The sequence below is a fragment of the Notamacropus eugenii genome, chromosome 3, assembly GCF_028372415.1.
Source record: "Notamacropus eugenii isolate mMacEug1 chromosome 3, mMacEug1.pri_v2, whole genome shotgun sequence".
NCBI classification, from domain to species: Eukaryota; Metazoa; Chordata; class Mammalia; order Diprotodontia; family Macropodidae; genus Notamacropus; species Notamacropus eugenii.
This window is the reverse complement of record NC_092874.1, coordinates 126,134,244-126,154,353: the sequence shown is the minus strand read 5'-3', so window position 1 is coordinate 126,154,353 and position 20,110 is coordinate 126,134,244. Positions and strand designations below refer to the sequence as shown.

At 36.5% G+C, this 20,110-nt stretch overlaps 1 protein-coding gene across 1 annotated transcript in view; it reads right to left on the bottom strand.

The window, feature by feature from the left end:
* Positions 1 to 4,164: 4,164 nt before the first annotated feature.
* The window catches only part of GPR37 (G protein-coupled receptor 37), a 29,179-nt gene continuing 13,233 nt past the window's right edge, over positions 4,165 to 20,110 (bottom strand). Inside the window, exon 2 of the mRNA XM_072652844.1 lies at positions 4,165 to 5,452. Within this exon, the coding sequence (XP_072508945.1) occupies positions 4,634 to 5,452 (819 nt within the window). The 3' untranslated portion in view covers positions 4,165 to 4,633. The remainder of the gene's footprint in view (positions 5,453 to 20,110) is intronic.

Genomic DNA, 20,110 nt, shown 5'->3' with positions numbered 1-20,110 from the left:
ATGTCTGCTCCTTAAAATCTCAGGCTTTCTTTAAGACAGCCTTAGGGATAACATTTTCTCCTGGTTCTCCTCCTACTTGTCTGACAGTTTCTTTTCAGTTTCTTTTGCTAGATCCTTATCCATCTCTTGCCCACCAAGATCACATAATCCACAGGACTCTATCTTAGGTGGCCTCTTTGCCTTCTACATAGTCTCTCTTCCATGGATTCAATTAAAACTTCCTACACTAATAACTCCAAATTCTATTTCTCCATCTTTAATCTCTTGTATCTCTAGTTAATCACCTGGGGGACAGCCCTATCAGCATCTCTTAACTCTGTAACTTTTTTCTCTTGTGTCTTGTTCTCTACAATCACATTGCCACATCCATAGTTCAAGCCCCTGATCACCTCTCACCTAGAGCATTGCAATAGTCTTCTAATTCATATTCTTCCTTCTGTGTAATCCCATCTCCACACACTTGTCAAAAATCATCTTCCTGAAGTATATCCTGTTGCTCTCTGGCTCAGAAATATCAGTGGCTCCCTATTGTTTCTATGCCTAGAATAAAATACTAACTCCTTCGTTTGGCATTTAAAGCTCTTTGCAATCTGGCTTTAACCTACCTTCCCATATTTATAACTCAATATCTCCCTAGTGTCCTCTGTTTTCTACTTAAGGTTGTTCTGCCTGCTGTTTACTGACATTCCAAGAGCTTTAGCAGAGCCTTTTCAGAGATAGTTGTTCATGCCTGGAATGTACACTCCCTTCTCACCTCTGGGCTCATTGGGATTGTTAGATTCCTTCACCACTCAGCTCTGGTCAGGTACTGTCTCCTATGTGAAGCCTTTCCTGATTCCCCATTATTAGTGTTTTCTCTCTCCTCAAATTACCTTGCACTGTCTCATGTAAAGTATGTGTTGTATTCTGCCCTTGCTATCCACTCCAGCTCCATCATTATTACAATAGAAATTGAGTTCCTTTGGGTTAGGGACCAGAGGGATGATTTCACTTTCATTTTTGTATCCCCAGATCCTAGCATAGTCCCTTGACCATAAAAGGTACATTAATGATTTTAGTTTAGTTAACTAAGAGAAGAAAAACAGTGGTGCTCCTTGGAGATTAATCCTGAGGCTAAGGGTTAGAGAGAAGCTAGATGACACATTAGATATAGTGCTGGGCCTGGAATCAGGAAGACTTTTCTTCCTGAGTTCAAATCTGACCTCAGACATTTACTAGCTGTGTGACCCTGGACAAATCACTTAATGCTATTTGTCTCAGTTTCCCCATTTGTAAAATGAGCTGGAGAAGAAAATAGCAAACTTCTGCAGGATCTTTGCCAAGAAAACCTCAAATGTGGTCAAAGAGAGTTGGACACAACTGAACAACAATGATGAATAATATGATTTTAGATTTGGAAGTGAATTTTAAAATCATGTGATTGAAATCTGAATGTGACAGATGAAGAAACTGCAATCCATATCTACTCACTGAAATTTGTAGATATAATTGCATAGTAATTGTCAATTGAATAAATATGAGTTGAAGATGAACATATATGGCAAAATATGATGGACTCGTTTGAAATAAAAGTTATACAAATAGAACTAAAGTTTACATACAATTAACAACTGAAAGAACAATGAACACGCCATCATTAAACTTGAGGTTGATCAAACATTTTTTTAGAGAAGACTAAAAGCCCAATTAACTGAAACCTAACCATAATCTGTCCTCTCCTTCAAAGCTCCATTTTTTCTTTTGTCACTTTTAGGAGAAAGAGGTAAACTATAACAAAATCCCCCATATCAGAGATTTATTCATAAAATCAATTTCCAGAAATACATACGAATTCATTCTGATGTTCTATGCCATTGGTTCCTAAAGAACAGGACACAGAGAACCCTGCAAGCCACAGGTTTTTATAAGTCTATTAAGGGCCATGTAAACCCATGGATAAGTTAACATATTTTCTGTAATTTGAATAAATAATATGTCCTACATGTATGTAAAACTATTTTAAATGTATAAAGATATTATTGTAATAGATACCAAATTAACTTACAAGTACTACTAAATTTAAAATGCCTTTTTGATAATTTGTACTTTCTCAGAAAAAAGATTCTAGCAATCTCAAGTTATGATTTGCTACATAAAAAGAGACCTCATATGCAAAGGTTGACTGACATCCTCCACATTATACCACTCATATCTATAAAATTTAGAATAAGGGCTAAAAAGGATAATAATGATAAACTTCAGATAGTAAAGAATCCTGCAGATTAAACAGTGTTTAATGTACTGTACTTCCCAAATCAGGAGTAATATATTTTAGAAAAACAAACCAATGAGCAAAAAGAACTAAACTCCAAGGACATGATTACTTGAGGCTAAACAGTTATCATGTTAAGGTACGGTCTCGTTTTTAAGGAGGATATGAAAAAAGCTAAAAAAAAAAAAAAAGGTCTGGAGAAGATTAAAGGAAACATGAAATACTAAGTTATAATAGTCAGAAATTTCATCTAAAAAAGGAAAGCTTTTCAATTATTTTCATGTCTATGAAATTAAATTGTCATTCTCAGAGACAAGAGAAATCCAGCTCCAATCGCCATAATAATGAGTTAAGTGTAAAGAAAGTCTTTTCAACTGGAAGGGTTGAATCTCTGGTAAAGGGTTTCAAGGGACACTAAAAAATTCTCCTCCCTGGAGATCTTTAGAAGGAGGACAGATAACTATCTGTCTTAGATGGTTTAGGTATTGGCCAATCTTAATAGTAAAGACAAATGACCTTTCAAGATTCCTTTCAATTTTAGGATTAAATTATTCTATTTATTTGCACAGGTTTGCAAGAAGCAAGGTACCCTAATTTCTTACCTTTATTTTTATCCCCCAATTCTCAAAGGGTGAAGACCCCTCTCAAGTATTTAAGTAGCTTGTATTAAGTTGCCCTTTGAAAAGATGAAGGCACAGCCTTGGGTCATTATAATGGTTACAGATTTGAAGCAAAGAAAGAAAGCAAAGGGATACTTTAAATGGGAAATTACCTTCTCCATACATAACATCTTTAACATAGACTCAATCGAGGGGCAGAGATTATAGAAATCGATTAGACTCAAGGTGCACTTATCGGTTGCTTTCAAAAATTAATTGGTCTCTTTCACTGTTGGCTAATTACACATATATCTCATTGCCCTGTCATTCTGAGCAACTGTGGTGGTTGTGGTTAGGGTGAGAAATTCAAATGTCTTAAAAAAGAAATCTTCCTCTATAACCTTGTCAATCTCATATGTCAAAGGAGAATTTAAAAAATAAGCTCATTATCATATAGTGAATATTATTATCAATATATGTTCAGCACTTTGATCTATAGAACTTAAACACAGTGCCTAGAACACAGTAAATATTTAATAGATTTCCCCCCTTAATTAATTACTTTTCTTCCAACAAGATGAAAGTGGGGTACAAAAAATATATCCAAATATGTCCAAATTCAAATGTAAAAAAATGTAGAGGCAATATGAAAATTCCTATATCTACTTGTCAAAAAAAAAGTTACACTGCTGCTGTGACATTCTTTCTCTATTGTCCCTCACCCTGCCCATAATTCTTTATGTGAGAGTATGGCTATTAGAAGAAGGGGACTTTGGGAACTCAGAAATGCATTTTCTGTCTACCCTTCTACCTACTTAGCCACATTTCAGAGATTTTAGGGAATAATTACTATGCTCTTTACTCACATGTTAAAAAATATAGTTTTAAATTTAGGGGCAGCTAGATGGCACAGAGCACCAGGTCTGGAGTCAGGAAGACCAGAGTTCAAATTCAGCCTCAGACATTTATTAGCTTTATGACTTTGAGAAAGTCTCTTAACTTCTCTCTCAGTTTCCTTCTCTGTAAAATGAGGATAATATCAACACCTACCTCTTATGATTTTGTGGAGACCAAATGAGTTAGTCATTGCAAAACACCTAGCACAGTCCCTGGCATATAGCAAGCACTTATGTTAGCTGTTATCATTATTATTTTAGAGCACAACATATATTTAAGAACAGTTTTGGTAAAGCAAACAGCATGGGGAACACTTCTTTATAACATACCAGTTATATTCCTCAACAGGAATGCAAATTAATAAAAAACCAAATAGGGTCAAACTACATTTTTCTATACAAAATAAATAATCTATGATTAAGGAAATTGAAAGAAATTTATTGGGTGTTTGTTAAAAGTAGATTGACAATGAAATTAAATAATAAAATGCAATTTATTTTATGCTACTTTGAGAATTTTTAAATTCCAGGTCACCTCACAATATAATACACAATACTTTCAACCACATCTTTACATAAAACATCTTGTAAAATCACATGACTATACTCAATGGACAATGATTCTATTTATAAAAAAAACTGAGTAATTAAATTAAGGTGCAATAATTTTTTTTCAAATAAAATATTAGCACCATACTGGATAAAAATGGTCTAAAACTATTGGTTTGTTCTTTTTTCTTAAATAACTAAACATAACTCTCTTCCCCTCAACAAAGCATATGTGTTAATATGCAAAATCAGTCTACTACATGTATTTTTATTTGTATTTTTGTTCCAGTAAGGAAAAAGGAAGTAAAAATCTTCATAAAATTAAAAAAAGAAGTCACTCAGCAGTGGGTCCCAACAGACGCAAAAGTAGACATTTCACGACGTATGGTACTAAAAGGGGAGAGCTCTAGTTCTGTGGTGTACTCGTTATCATTGTCATCACTGGTCACTGTTGAAGACTTCTGAATGCACTCATCACAGCAGCAGCAACAGCATTCCATAAAGGCCCGACTGAAAGGTTTGCAAAGGCAGAAAAGGAGGACAGGGGTGACACAAGACTTAAAAAACAAAAGAAATTGACTAATGAGATGGAGAAGGTCCATTGTCTGCTCTGAGACCCCTGTAGCCATGTAGGCTGTGACGATGTTGCAGATGTTCTCAGGGATGATGCAAAATCCATACAAAATGGTCAAGGCGACTACGGTGCAGTTCATCTGGCTCTCAAGCTGAATCTGTCTCTTGTTCCCTCTGGTGCAAGCCTTCTCAGCTTTGCGGATTTTCCTTGCAGTCACAAGGGAACAGGTGATAGTGAAGAGTGTGGGCAAGCAAAAATAGCAGCCAAAGTACCACCAGAGTCTTGCACTATCGTAAGTGAGAGCTAAGACGTAGATCGTGTCTGGAAGCTCTGGTGAAATTTTGATGACACACCGTTCTGCTGGTACTTTGTCGCTAAAACCCAAGTCTTCTTTGCTGAGCTGTCGCAAGACGACTTCTGGGAGCGCTAAAAGTAAAGCCCCAACCCAGATGACCGCTAGCTTGGCGGTGGTAGAGCTACAATTTTCAATCATTTCGTAGTACATCTGAACGTTAGTGGCAGCCCGGAATCGGTCTATACACAGAGCACATAAGGTGAACGTAGTGACTCCCAGTGAAGCAACCTATAAAAGGGAAGTGGAACACATTTTAATCCATGGAGAATACCCCAAACACAGAAAAATGAAACACAGCTAGATCATCATCTATTATTCAAAAAAGGAATGCTGAGGTACCCAGGTTTGACGAATGGAAGTCGGGACCTGCTGCTTCCCTTGACTCACCCTTGAGATCTAAGTGAAATATCGTATCACAGATACATCTGAGTTTGAGTGCATGAATATTCTTTTCATTAGGTAAAGTTCTTATTCTCCCCACCCTACCTACTCAAATAGCTTCATATACCTAGAATCTGAATGACAAAGTGTTAGAATTCAAAGAGATCTCAGAAGTTATTGAATCTAACTAATACCCCCAAAAGGAATATCCACTAGAGCTACCCAACAACGGTTTTTATTTTGATCCATGACCACAGACTGTAGCTCTAATTCTAAGTATCCATCTTGAAAATGTATGCCATTGGGTTCCTAGTTGAGAGCATATGGATGGGTCAGGGAAGCTCATTGTGTTACATCAATACTTTGAGAAGGCATGCTATAACTGGGATGGGAATTCCCAACACTAATAAAAATTTACAACTTCTCTGTGCACAAGCAGACTATCTTCATAAGTTGTTGGAGCTGGCAGGGAAATGTTGAGTACCTCATAACAAATATCTAGTGATAAACCTTTCTGAACTTTACTAGGCTTGTCCTTAGACAAGAAGCATGTAGTCTAGCATCAGCTCCATTTTCTTTGTTTTGTAGGTTATTATTATTCTTATTATTGCTGATTTCTTTTTGCTTTTGCATTTCCTTCATATCTGAACAGATACCTCTACACTTTGCTACCCAGTTAGACATCCCTTGTAACAGATTATAAAAAAAGAGAAAAAGTACTGCATTAAAACAAATCGACATATCAATTGTATCTGACAGTCTATGCAATATTCCATCCATGTAGTCACAAACTTTTGCAAAGAAGTGGGGGAAGGGTATGTTTTCTCAGTTCTTTTCCAGGGTCAAGTTTAGACCAAATCAATTTTAGGAGATTTTCCAATGTAGAAGACCCTGTTAGAGATTGCCCTCTTGATGACATCACCTTCCAGCAGTGATGTCCAGTTTTTTTGATCATGTGTCCTTGTTGGTAAACATTTATGAATACAAACCTGCTGTGTGTGTGTGTGTAAATATATATATATATACATCTATATAGTGTGTGTATATATGTATGTATATACAAACCTGCTGTGTGTGTGTGCATGTGTGTAAATATATATATACATCTATATAGTGTGTGTATATATGTATGTATATATTTACTCATATATAAACTATAGAAATGAATTTACTGTAATATTTTTATATATTATAAAGTCTGCACAAAAATATAAATTATAAAGATGAAATAATATTTGATACTAGAGTCAATAGGAAGCCGCTAGAGTTTGTTGAATAGGGGAATGACATATTCAAACTTGTACTTTAGCAAAATAATTTTTTGAGCTGTGTGATGAATGGCTTGTATAAGGGAGAAGTTTTAAGCAGGAGTCCAAATAAGAAGCTAAAGGAATAATCTTGGTCGAGAGATGATGGTGATGATGAGTTAAGTTGTTGGCCATGTGAGCAGAGAAAAGTGGACCTAGGCAAAGGATACTATAATAAATAATTAATCAACAAACATTTATTATGTGCCTACTATGTGCCAGGCACTATGCTAAGTGATAGATATTCTGCTAAGTTCTGGACATAGAAAAGACAATTGATTGACTGTTTGGCAATTGATTATGAGTAAAGTGTCAAGGATGACACCAATATTGTTGACTTGGACAGCTATAAGGATGATGGTACCTTCAACAGGAAGTAAGAAGTTTAGAAGAGGGATGAATCTGGGAAAAGAAAATGTAATGGGATCTGTGATGACAATCACAATCCATTCATACCTACTTATCCTGTGATACTCATTCTCTTCCACTGAAAATGGAAAGGGGAGTGGGGAGATTAATACTCACTAGTCACTCCCATGGAAGACAGAATTCACTCTCTGAGATATGCTTACTGTAGCATGATCTGGGGGAAGGAATGAATGAGTGGGTAATTTTGTCGTTGGCACCTGCACAACTGCTGCTATAAGCACCCAGATTACAGTGAAGTTATAACTACTCTAAGTAGATAGTTTGCCCTGTAAGGAAGGGGGTGGGAAGGCATTAGGAGCTCAAACAGTGGTTAGATAAAGGAGACATGGTTGTGTTGGAGAAAAGCCTCATGATTGGATGTGATGGAAAGTGTGAAAGGGCTCATCCTCCTTGCATCTGATTCTATATTTATACACCCTTGGAAGTCAGCCCTCAGTCTCCCCGGCCACAGTGTCCACTTTAAGAGAGCACTATTCTAGAGTATCAAGTCACCTCTACACCACAATGAATACATTATCATTTACAAGTACAGGTTCTACTATTTTGTGGGTAAATGAGATAATTTTAAAATATTTATAAAATTGGATTGTTAAAAAAAACCCAGCAACAAAGGATTGTTGTTCAGATGTGTCCCACTCTTTGTGACCCCATTCGGGGTTTTCTTGGCAAAGATACTAGAACAGTTTGCCATTTCTGTCTCCAGCTCATTTACAGATAAGGAAACTGAGGCAAACAACTAATAAGTGTCTGAAGCCAGAACTGAACTTAAGAAGATGAGTCTTCCTAACTCTAGGACTGGCACACTATCCATTGCACTGCCTAGTTGCTCCAACCAAAATAAAAATAATACATTATTATGGAGGAAACTGATGCATCTGGAAGGGACCTTAGAGATTATCCAGTAAAATCCCAAAATTTTACAAATAAACCTTAGAAAAGTTTAGCAGCTTGCCCAAAGTCACAGAGTCAATTAGTGGCAGAACTAGAGATAGAACTCAAAGTGGTGAAGTAAGTAGAGTACCAGACCTGGAGTCAGGAATACCTGAGTTTGAATGTGACCTCAGACACTTACTAGCTGTGTGACCCTGGGCAAGTCACCTACTCAGTTTGCCTCAATTTCCTCATCTGTAAAATGAACTGGAGAAAGGCACAGCAAACCATCCTAGTATCTTTACCAAGAAAACCCTAAATGAAGAGTTGAGTTCCACTAGAAAATGGCTGAACAATAACAACCTGGCTCCTAGTTCAGAGTTCATCCCACTGTACTATGAAAAGAGTATGTTCATAATGTAATTCACTAAAAGTATGGTAGGAATCGCAGAGGTATCTCATCCAACTCTCATCTTGCAGATGCTCCGACATGAGTTTAAGTTACTTGTCCCTGATCCTTCTGGGAGTAAGCATCAGAGCTGAGACCAGATCCTCTGACTCCAGAACCAGTGGCAAGAAACATAGTATTCTGAGTACTGTCAGAGCTTAACTGCACATAGTTGGTGTAGATCTGTAGGATTGCAAAGAATATTTTGGGCAAGTTGATCCAAGCAAACAGCCTAAATATGAGGAAAATAAGACAACTGGGAGAAACAAATACACAGCAGAAATTTGCACCTCACCTTTGTTTGAAGGCACCTTCTCTTACCAGCAGGGTTCTCTTGACCTCTCTCCCATGGGTTAACTAATGGAGGAAAGGCCCTCAGTTTACAAATGAGGCATCTAGTAGGTTGAAGATAACAAGGGACCGATGATTGGGAAAGGAGGGGTGTGGAGAGGATAACTCTCTCTTTTTTCTGTTAAACATTCTAGAACTCCTTTCAAAGCCAGTTAAGTTCAATACCCCATAACATTTTTTCCTCTCTCTCCAAAGCTTTAAGTGTCATAAATCAGTGCTTTAAGGCAGTAACAGGAAAAAATATTGGTTCAGAAGAGAATGGAGATATAGAAATTGAAGAGAAAATAGAACCCAATCCTCCCATTTTACCTGGGGAATCTGAGACCTAGAGCTATAAAATGACTTAAGTAAAGTTAAAGAAAATTTTTTTGAAAGAACCGGGTCTTGTGTGTATGTATGTGTGTGTGTGTATATATATACAATATATATATATTATATATGCGTATTTATATATGTGCATATATATTACATATATTGAATATAACACCTTTAATTTTTTTAACCAGAGGAAAATTTTTGCAGGCTATTCCTAGGCTTTACTTCTTAAATAGTGGTATAATACCAGTGTGAAGAGACAAAAAGCCATATACTTATTTCGCCTCTCTAGAGGTATCCTCACACCAACCCCTCTGATTCTCAGAAACAACTTGCTAATACCAACAAAAGAGGAGGTCCATGGATGTCATGAATGAAAAATTCACTAGTCAAATTCTTTGGATTCTCAATTCAATTCCTCTTCTACCACATCATTCTTAGCTATTTGACATAGAACTGGAGAAATAATTTATGAATATATGTGGAGTTATATCATGGAATTCCTGTCAAAATATATTTTCCATATTTAGGTTTTTTAATTTATAAAAGGATGCAATGATGAAAAACCACTTGTTATAGAAAGTTGCTTACAAGTATGTCATGCTTTAAGGTTACAGGTGTTTCACATGTATCGTCTTACATGAACCTCACAACAACATTATGTGATAGGCAGGGCTTTATGTCAAAATTTCTATTGTAGTTAAAGGGAGACAAGGGTAGTTTTCCTTTTCAGATAATTTTTTTGGTCCCTAAATTCATTTATACTTAAGATGTCATGGAGTGATTATGAATTACAAGTCTATTAAAGGGTCATTTTCAGTATTTTTCCAAATTATTTATAATTTAGAAACATCTATAATGAATAAATTGCATTGTTCAGTAATTAATTTGTAAAATTATTTGATTATTAATTGGTGCAATTTAAATTTTGCTTAATCAAACTTGAAATACCCTGAAATATTTAACTTCCTTCATATGGTCAACACAATGATTTCTGTTATAATTTTGAAATGCATTTGTTTATGCACAGCTCATTAAAAATTCCTCCAAGATGAATAGTGCAGTTGAGGACAATTATAAAACTACTGTGAATACTGCATGTTCAGTATTTAATAGCCATGTCTGATTATAAATTTCAATGTCACTATCAAATGTTTTGCTTTTCTTCGAAGCAGTATCCTGATAGAAATGGCATGAATAAGATGCAATTTCTCATTAATTAAACTGAAAGAGGAGGAATAATTAACAGTGCTGAAAACAGAACTGTAAACATTTTTAATAGGCAAGACTATTTATTAATTTACTGGATTTTCAAGACTGCAAAAAATGAAACATGTTTAGAAAAATTAGAATTCTATTTTGAGGAGATAGTGAGCATCTTAAAGGGAGTACTAAATTAAACAATATTAATTTAAAAAAATTAAGTAAATTCTATACTTCCTTTTTATGTCACAAAGAATGTTAAAAGCACATCTCTTTTCATACCCTGTCCAAACAATTGCCCCTGTTCTACAGGACACTCAGTAGGAAAGTTTTACATTCACTTTTTTTTTTTTTTTGGTATCTGTGAACGTGGGAAAAGACGTGCCTTTCTGTTTAATTGTATGGAAGACAGTGAGTGAGCTGCTGAAGATCCTTGATAAAGAGCCATCCTTTATGAGCCCAGTCATGCCCTACTCCCCTTTCTGGAGGATTCTGGTTTGACTCCAGAATGGTATCAGTACTTAGAACAGAAGAGACAATTCATGTCCTGGTGCTACAAAATGTGAACTCAATCAATTGTAGGTGACTTTCAGCTTTTTGCACCTCCTTATTTGCCTCTCTTCTACCTTCCTTGATCTTCTTCTATGTTAATCACTTTATTTTCTCTTTTTCTTTCTGTTGGACTTCCTTTCCCTTTTTTATTTCAGTACTGGAGCCTAAGGTCTTTTATTGGTATCCATGGTAGGAAAGTATCTCAAAAATATCTCTAAAATAGAATTTTATTATCCTCCTTCCCCCCAAACCAAAATGACTCTTCCTCCTTCCTAATTTCCAATGAAAGGCACCACCATTGTATTAAACACCTGGATTTGCAACCTTGGAGTATACCTTGCCTCCTCACTCCACATATCCAGTTGCCAAGTCTTGTCACTTCTGTTGCAGCAATATCCTTCACATCCATTCCTTTTCTGCTGCTCTAATGGCCCCCATTAATCTGAGCTCTTGTGATCTGTCTCCTGGACTATTACACTTGTTCCCTAATTCTTCTTCCTGTCTTCAGTCTCTATCTTCCCCTCTTTAATCTACCCTCTGCTGAATTCATATTCCTAAAGCAGAGGTCTAAACATGTCATTCTTCTGCTCAAGAAGCTCTAGCAATTCATTATTACCTCTAGGATCAAACACCTATTCCTCTTATTTAGAATCTTTCACCACATGGCTCTAGTCTATATGTCCAGGCTTACTGAATATTATTGTTGTTCAGCCACGTCCAACTCTGTCACCCATTTGGAATTTTCTTGGCAAGATTCATCAAAAATTTCCTTCTCCAGTTCATTTTACAGATGAAGCAACTGAGGCAAACACGGTTAAGTGACTTGCTCAAGGTCACACAGTTAGTAAATGTCTGAGGTCAGATTTCTGTTCAGGTCTTCTTGACTCCAGACCCAGAACTCTATCTACTGCATTACTGAAATGATGCTCCTTTAAGCACTCTACCTTTCAACCAAACTGACCTACTTTCTGCTTCCCAGGTGTGTGACACTCCATCACCTGTTTCCGTGAGTTTGCACAGAATGTCTCCATATCTGGAATGCACACCCTCCTCACCTCTGCATCACAGAATTCCTCATTTCTTTCAAGACTCAACTAAAATGCCACCTCCCACAAGATATCTGTCCTTACCCTTTCCCCAACCAAATTTACTCTGCAAATATTTTGTATTTATTTACCCAAAGATCTACATTTACCTCCTGACATTTAAGTTTCTTGAGAACAGAGACCATTTTATGTTTGCTTTTGTATCCATAGCACCTAGAATAGATTCTAGTACACAGTAAGCAGGACCTTAATAAATGCTTATTGAATTAATGAAAAGATGAGGTACTACATAGATAATCACAGGGAGGAGAGGGATATAGGAATATAACACTTTTTTTATTTTTTTAAGCCAGAGGAAAATTTTTGCAGGTTTTTCCTAGGTTTTACAATGTAAAGAAACAAAAGCCACACCAGTACTTATTTTACCTCTCTAGAGGTATCCTTCTTTGATTCTCAGCAACAACTTGTTATTACTAATTAGAAAGGTGGTCCATGAGCCATGTTCTGTTATGGCTATGACATACTCACTAGCTTCCAAATAAAAATGTGGCCATCTGTCTAGTAGTAGAAGGTGCAGTGCATAGAGTATTGGACCTGGAGTCAGCATGATCCGAGTTTAAATTCTGCCTAAGATGCCTACTAACTGTATGACCCTGGGTAAGTTGCATAACCTCTACTTGCTTCAGTTTCCTCAACCGTAAAATGAGGATGATAATAGCACGTACCCTCTAAGGCTGTTGTAAGCATAAAATGAGATAATATTTGTAAAGTGCTTAGTATAGTTCCCAGCACATAGTATGTGCTGTATTATTGTTATTCTTTCATTTTAGTTGTGTCTCACTCTTCATGACCCATTCTGGGGTTTTCTTGGCAAAGATAATGGAGTGATCTGCCATTTTCTTCTCCAGCTCATTTTACAGATGAGGAATTGAGGCAAACAGGGCTAAGTGACTTGCCCAGGGTCATGTAGCTAATAATTGTCTGAGGCTGGATTTGAACTCATGAAGATAAGTCTTCCTGATACCAAGCCCAGTGCTCTATCCATAGTGCCACCTAGGTTATATAAAGGTTGGCTATTACTACCACTGTTCTTGTTCTTGTTATTTTCATCTTATTCCATATAGGAGAAAGCTGTAATAATACATCCACCAACAGTGATTCAAACTCAGCAATTTTCTAAGCTTTCACAAAAACACACTACATGTGAAGCACCTTTATTACTTGGTGGGGGATGGGCACTTGATAACCTCAGCCTCCATTTGTTCCACCATCCAATCATCCGACTTAGTACCAGGGAGTGACTCTGGACCAAGAGGGAGAATTAGACTCATTGTATTTTGTTTTGTTGTGGTGGGATATTACATCAAATTCCTTCTTATTCAAAGGGTACTGAGCAAAGAAAACGAAAGTATTCCTTGGGAAAAGAGTAATCTGCTGGGATCTTGACGTAGAAATTGATCCGCCACTGAGAGGTTTAATGCAAACAAAAGGGGGAAGGGAAAACAATCGAGAGCTGGAGTAAGCCAAATGTGAAAATGATACTGTTGAAAGAGACAATGCAGGCCAAATAAAGGTACCACTGTTATAAAACAAGCACAGTCTTTTGGAAGCCTTCTAGTACAGATCAATAATTCTATCTCAATACCAAAAGGAAGAAGAATACACAATGATTGTATTCAGAGAGAAATCCTTATTTTTGAAGGACAACACAATTGTAGCTTGAATTCCCTCTAGTGCAAAATTTTAATCAAAAGTTAAGATCAGAGAGAGAAGTAAATATTCTTTTTTAATATAAATGAAATTTCGCTAAATCCAAGGTCATGTTCTTTTGGTTCCAGCACAAATTGTATTATGCCTTAGAAAGAGGGTGAAATACATAGGCCTAGGTACCATTCTTTATGTATCAAGTGACCCTCCAAGACAGGGGTATTTAACCTTTTTAATGTCACAGATCTCCTTGGCAAGTTGGTGAAATCTATGGATCCCTCCTCAGAACAATGTCGCTAAATGAATAAAATAAAATACATAGGATTACAAAGGAAAATGAATTATACTAAAACACAATTGTCAAAATGTAAAAAAAAAAGCTAGGGATCTCAGTTTAAGAAGTTCTGCTCTAAAACAAGAGTATTAGTAAGAAAACTTATTTTGGCTAAGTGTTGCATCTTTTCCTCCATCCAAGATATTTTTTAATGCCTGATTATAGAATAAAAGCAATTCTTGGGTTCTATAGGGCTATGCCAATGAAGAGGGGTTTAGCGTCTTGCTCATGACTACAGAATAAGTGTCCGCAAGTGAGATTTGAATCCAAGTGCTTCTAACATACCAGAGCACAGTAACAAAAAGTTTACACTTATAAAGAGTCTTAAGTTTTGCAAACTCACACCAACATTATGATGTAAATGGTGCAAGCATTATTATCCCCATTTTACAAATGAGGGACTTGAGGTCCTGAAAGATTATGTGACCTATGATCACAAACACAGCTAATAAGTAAGCGTATGAGTCAGTAAATGTAGGTCCCCTGATTCAGTCTAACATTATATCACTACTCCATGTTGGCAGGTCCCACCAAGCTAGAAAGCCTTCAGTTATATGAAAAGTCTCTAAGTGTGTTACCTGAGACTTAGTCTACCTAAGTCCAGAAACATATATCTTTAGAACTTGGCTACCCAAATTCTTTCAGTTATAGAAATTTGTAAGGGTCATGTACTAAGGTGAGGAGACATTGAGACTTTCATCAGTGAAGTGAGTACTCAGCTGATAAAATTAGAGCTCTCTCTCTCCCTTCCTTTCTTTTTCTTCCTTTTCTTTCTTTTTTTTTAATTTTTTTCCTACAACTCATGAAACTGCTTCCTAAGTTGGAATACCCAAGATCTGTGTAGTTAGACAAGAGTGCCCATACTGATGCAGTCATATAACTTTTGAGGTATTAAAGTATTGAAGATTTATGGTATCTATTACAAGCTATCTTTACGAATCTAATAAGAAAAAAGAGGATGAGTACGGAGCACTGTTTGGCTTAAAATTCTAGAATCATAGCATTTAAGCTTATCTGGTCTAGCTCCCTCAGTTCATTGATAAAGAAACTTGAAGGCCATCGATTTTAAATGAGTTTCCTAAGATGACACAAGTAGAGGAACTAGAATCTGAACCCAAGTCCTCTAACTAAATCCAACGATTATTCCACAATGCCATGTTCTATATGGTTTTAGTTTATATTCTAGTGACATGGTTTAGTGGATGGTGCAACAGATAGAACACCAGTCCTGGAGTCAGGAAGGCTCATCTTCCTGAATTCAAATCTGGTCTCAGATACGTGCTATCTGAGTGACCCTGGGCAAGTCACTTAATCCCATTTGCCTCAGTTTCCTCATTTGTAAGATGAGCTGGACAAGGAAATGGCAAACTATTCCAGTATCTTTGCCAAGAAAACCCCAAATTGGATCACAAAGAGCTGGACCTGACTGAAAATGATTGAACAACAATAATCTGTCTACGCTTTTTAGGGCTGAATTGCAATTTATTTTCCACAAAGAGACCTTGAACACCAAGGGGGAGATTTTGTTTCTCTTTTTTGTGTGACTCAAAGCATACAGTACCTACATAGTTATCAGACTGCTGTGAATCAATAACCTTTTATAAAAAGTTTGCACTTCTGAATGAATGCAAATAATGACACTGACAACGAAACATTTAAAATGGGTTAGTGAAATCAAAGTCAGGCAGAATGGAAGAGATTGTCTCATCTCTACAAATATCTGCCTCTCTGGGGGAAAGGTTTCATGGCCAGCCAGGTAGGGTAAAGGAGGACTTCTTTCTTCCTTTTTTAATATCCCTGAGATTTTATTTGACACAGAGCATACTCATTGACTCATTATAACCATGTCAGACCATTTGGACAAAGTCTATTTTACTTACATAATTACAGCCTTAAATTCATGGGAAGAAAGGGTCTATGAAGGAAAGGAGCAGGCTAGCATAATTGCACCATTTTCTTTTTTTACTCTCGTCTTTCTTCCAGTCACTAGCACTCTTTTATAAATTTTAAAATAATTCTAATTATCCTAAGCAATCACCATTTCAGAGAGAAACATAGAAGAAACATGGTACAACAAAAAGAAAATGAATTTGGAGTGAGAGGAACTGTGTTCAGATTTCAATTCTGCCACTTTCCATCTGTGTGACATTGGGCAAGTACCTTAATCTCTCTTAACTTCAGTTTTCTCATGATAAAATGAGAAGTCATCCAGTACTGGATGACTTCTAAAATCACTTCAGTTCTAAATATTTGGTCCTAGACATGAGAGAGGTTTTTTGTTTTTTGTTTTCCCTCCATGGCTAAAGAGAACCTCAATCAAAGCTTCCCACCAATCATGGTATCAATTGTATAGTATGTCGAGTTTGTACTATGAAAATTTAGTTATATCTCACTGAGGTGCTTACTGAGGGCTTCTGACTGTTACAACTCTATCAAGAATGTTCCTTGATCCTGAAAAATTATATAAAAGAAATAATATTTTCTTTTGTCTTATACTAAGCCATCAATAGGAATTCATGGACAATAACTCAAACATTCAATAGCTCATAGTGGACAATTAGCAAATGATTTCAAAATAGAATATATTTACTAAAATAAGGTGAAACTAAATTCTCCCCAAGGTACTTTTTTTCCTTAGGAATTCAGTGATGATGCTACTGATCCATTACCAGTAGCACATGTTCTTGGATTTTTTTTTCCAATGGTGCTAATATATTTCCCTGACTCATTAACATTCTCTCAACTGCTCCTCCTTGTATGACATACATCGCATGCTGTCCAGAGCATAATTTTAAAGATGATTGTAAGCCTCCCTCAATTCAACAAATTTTTATTGAGTACCTACTATGAGCCAGGCACTATGAATATTAAGAACAAAAAAAAAATGGAATAGTCTCTGGCCTTAAAGAGCTTGTATTCTATTTGGGGGAAACAATTTGTACAGTGATAAACAAGTCACACACACACCCATAAACACATACACAGACATGGTATCCCTAACATCTTATTGCAATTTTTCAATAACTTCAGAAGTATGCTACAAACTTACAAAAAATCTGAAAAGTTGTCATTTCAATTTTAAATATTAATATGTTACTTATTAAAATTCAATACAACTACCATCTGTACTATAAAAACGGCTCTAGTCAATTTTAGAGTTTTGTAAAAAGCAGCAACTGCTGCTCAGTGACTGAAAGCATTGCATTTGTAATCCTAGCCTTAAGATCATCCAGGGAATGAGGTTTTGATGCATACATGACAGTTCTGACATGACTTCACAACAAAAAGTCTAATGATGACTGAACAGGTAACCAAGGTAGCCAAGCAAGAAGACCTCTTCTTTTGATCTACCAGTCTGTGAAATTAGCATCCAGAAACTGTCATGTAAGCAATGCATAACGACAGGGGGTCCATTTTGTGAAATTAAAATTAAAAATTTATTATTCAAAATTAACAAAAATAATGAGTTTTTAAAACAGCAAATAAACTTCCAAATGATTTTTCTAAATTTGTATTATACTTCTGAAGTTATTAAAACCTAAAACTGCACTAAGAATTTTGGGGCACACATTTGGGTATGTGTGTGTGTATATGTATGTGGGTGTGTGTGCAAAGTAATTTTGAGATGGGAAGGGAACTAGAAAGTGGGAGGGAGTCATAGAGAGCCTTTTCCTCAAATAGAGTTCCACATTTGTATGAAATTACATGACCAAATTCCTCTTGGTGTGGTCCAAAGGAGGTAATGCCTTTAAATCCCTGACACTTGAGTGCTGGATTTGAAGTAAGGGAATTTTAGTTCAAATCTCAAGCAACGTGAGGTTGGACAACTCATTTAACCTCTTAGGCCTTTAGCTTCTTCATCTGTAAAATGAAGGGATTGGACTAAACGATCTTTAAGGTCCCTTTCAGCTCTAAATCTATCATATTAATTAGGTTTGTAGATTCTCTCTCTCTGCAGTTAGGGTTGATTTCCTGAGTCACCCAGTAAGTTTCTGAGGCAAGATTTGAACTCAGGTCCTCCTAACTCCTGAGCCAGTGTTGTCTCTCCACTATACCACCTAGCTGTCCCAGATTTGTAGATTCTTTACCTAATACAGGCCAGACCTGAGACAACAGAAATGCCTCAGACAGGAGAATGGAGGGTGAAACAGGAGAGGGAAGAAGAAGATGGAAAGTAAGGGATGTGAAATGAAATAAAAAGGTTAAATGCACCAACAGTGAAATCAAGGAGTGTCAAAACTAAACTTCACTATTTGTCAGCTTTCCCTAGGACTACAAAATCTGCCTATGGGAAACCAGAATACACTGAAGCTTATCTGCTCATACAAGAATCAAAGTGGCAGCCTCATTAGCCTTATTAGTGCCATGGTCTACTCATCAGGGTTTATGACACAATAAACCCTATCAATGAACTAAAAAAGGTTCTTCTAGACCATTTAAGGTTAAACCTCATCCTGTGGCTGCACCCTATGCAGACTGCCACTACACATTAAAAATAAAATTTAGAAAGTTTTCATGGAAAATGCCTGTGCTCTCTTTCCAAAACAGAAAGAATAGATGTTAAGATTCATTCAACGTATTTTTTAAAAAATACCAAAACCTAAGGACAAAATCCATTGAAAGTAATTATTCTAATAGAGAGAGAAATCACTAGGCTATTCAGGAGAACAGAATGGTCCTAGTTCAATTGCTAAGAGTGAAATCTTGATAGTAAGCCTCAGGGAGAGCCAGAACCATTCCTGGGAAGGACCCTGGGTCTGGGCCAAATCACATTGTGTCTCTATATCCTTTTCCCCAACATTTTTCAAATATGAAATCAGATGGATAGAGACATTAAGAAGAGCCCTGAAATGGAAAATAGGCTACAAAAGGCAACATGTAGGCAGAAGATGGAACAAAGAGCCATGTGGAAAGGCGGAGGGGGCAATTCTGTCCATTCTTGGTGATAGCAGAAGAGGATATGAGCAGATTCTTGATGTGAACCTTGGGTCTTCTTAGCACCACCTGATGGAGTTACTATTACTATCCCTTTTCCCTCACCCAAGTCATTACAGCAGCATGGGGACTCTCTGTGAGGTTAAGACCCTTAGAGATCATGACAATTTGTCAAAACCTACAGAGAGCTTTGGGATTTGGACAATTTACATGACACTTGATTTTCTCCTCCAAAAATGTAGTAAATGTCCATATTACAGCATAGTATAAGGAAAAGATCCCTGGCTGAGGACCTGCATTCAAATCCCACCCTCAGCCTTCTCAGCCTGCATGGACCTTCTCTACACCTTACTTTATTCACGTGTAAAATGAAAACAGTTGGACTAGGTCTCTTAAGTCCCTTCCATCTCTTGATGCTACAATTTATTTTATAGGATTTTGCACGGATGAATGAGATAATATATATGAACATATAAACAGTAGAACATAAACTTCTTGAGGACTTCTTGAGGCCCATTTTTTTAAACTGGTCTCATGATTTCATTGGTATAGGAAATTTCCAGTGAGGGAGCTCCCTGCATCAAGGTAGATGCTAAGGGAAATTTTCTGCAAGTGTTAAATAACTGTCTAAGACACTGTGAAGTTAAATGTCTTACCCAGGGTTACAAAATGTATATCAGGGGTCAGACCAGAACTTCTTATTTCCAAAGTCTCATTCTCAATCCACCCCAGTCTGGCATATGGTAGAGACTTAATAAATGTCTAGTAGATGGCTATTGGATATTTTGACTTTTTTTTCATAAAATCAGATACTCTTAATATAAAGTTTTGTTATCACATAGGAAATTTAAAATATTCTTTTTAAAAAAATGAATACTTTCTCCCCAGTTCCACTTATTCCTTACCTTTCCTTCAAGCCCATCTCAAATGTCATCTCTTCCCATAAACCCTCACTCACTGTTACATTAAACCACCCAGAAGTAATTTTCCTCTCCTGTGAATGATGTA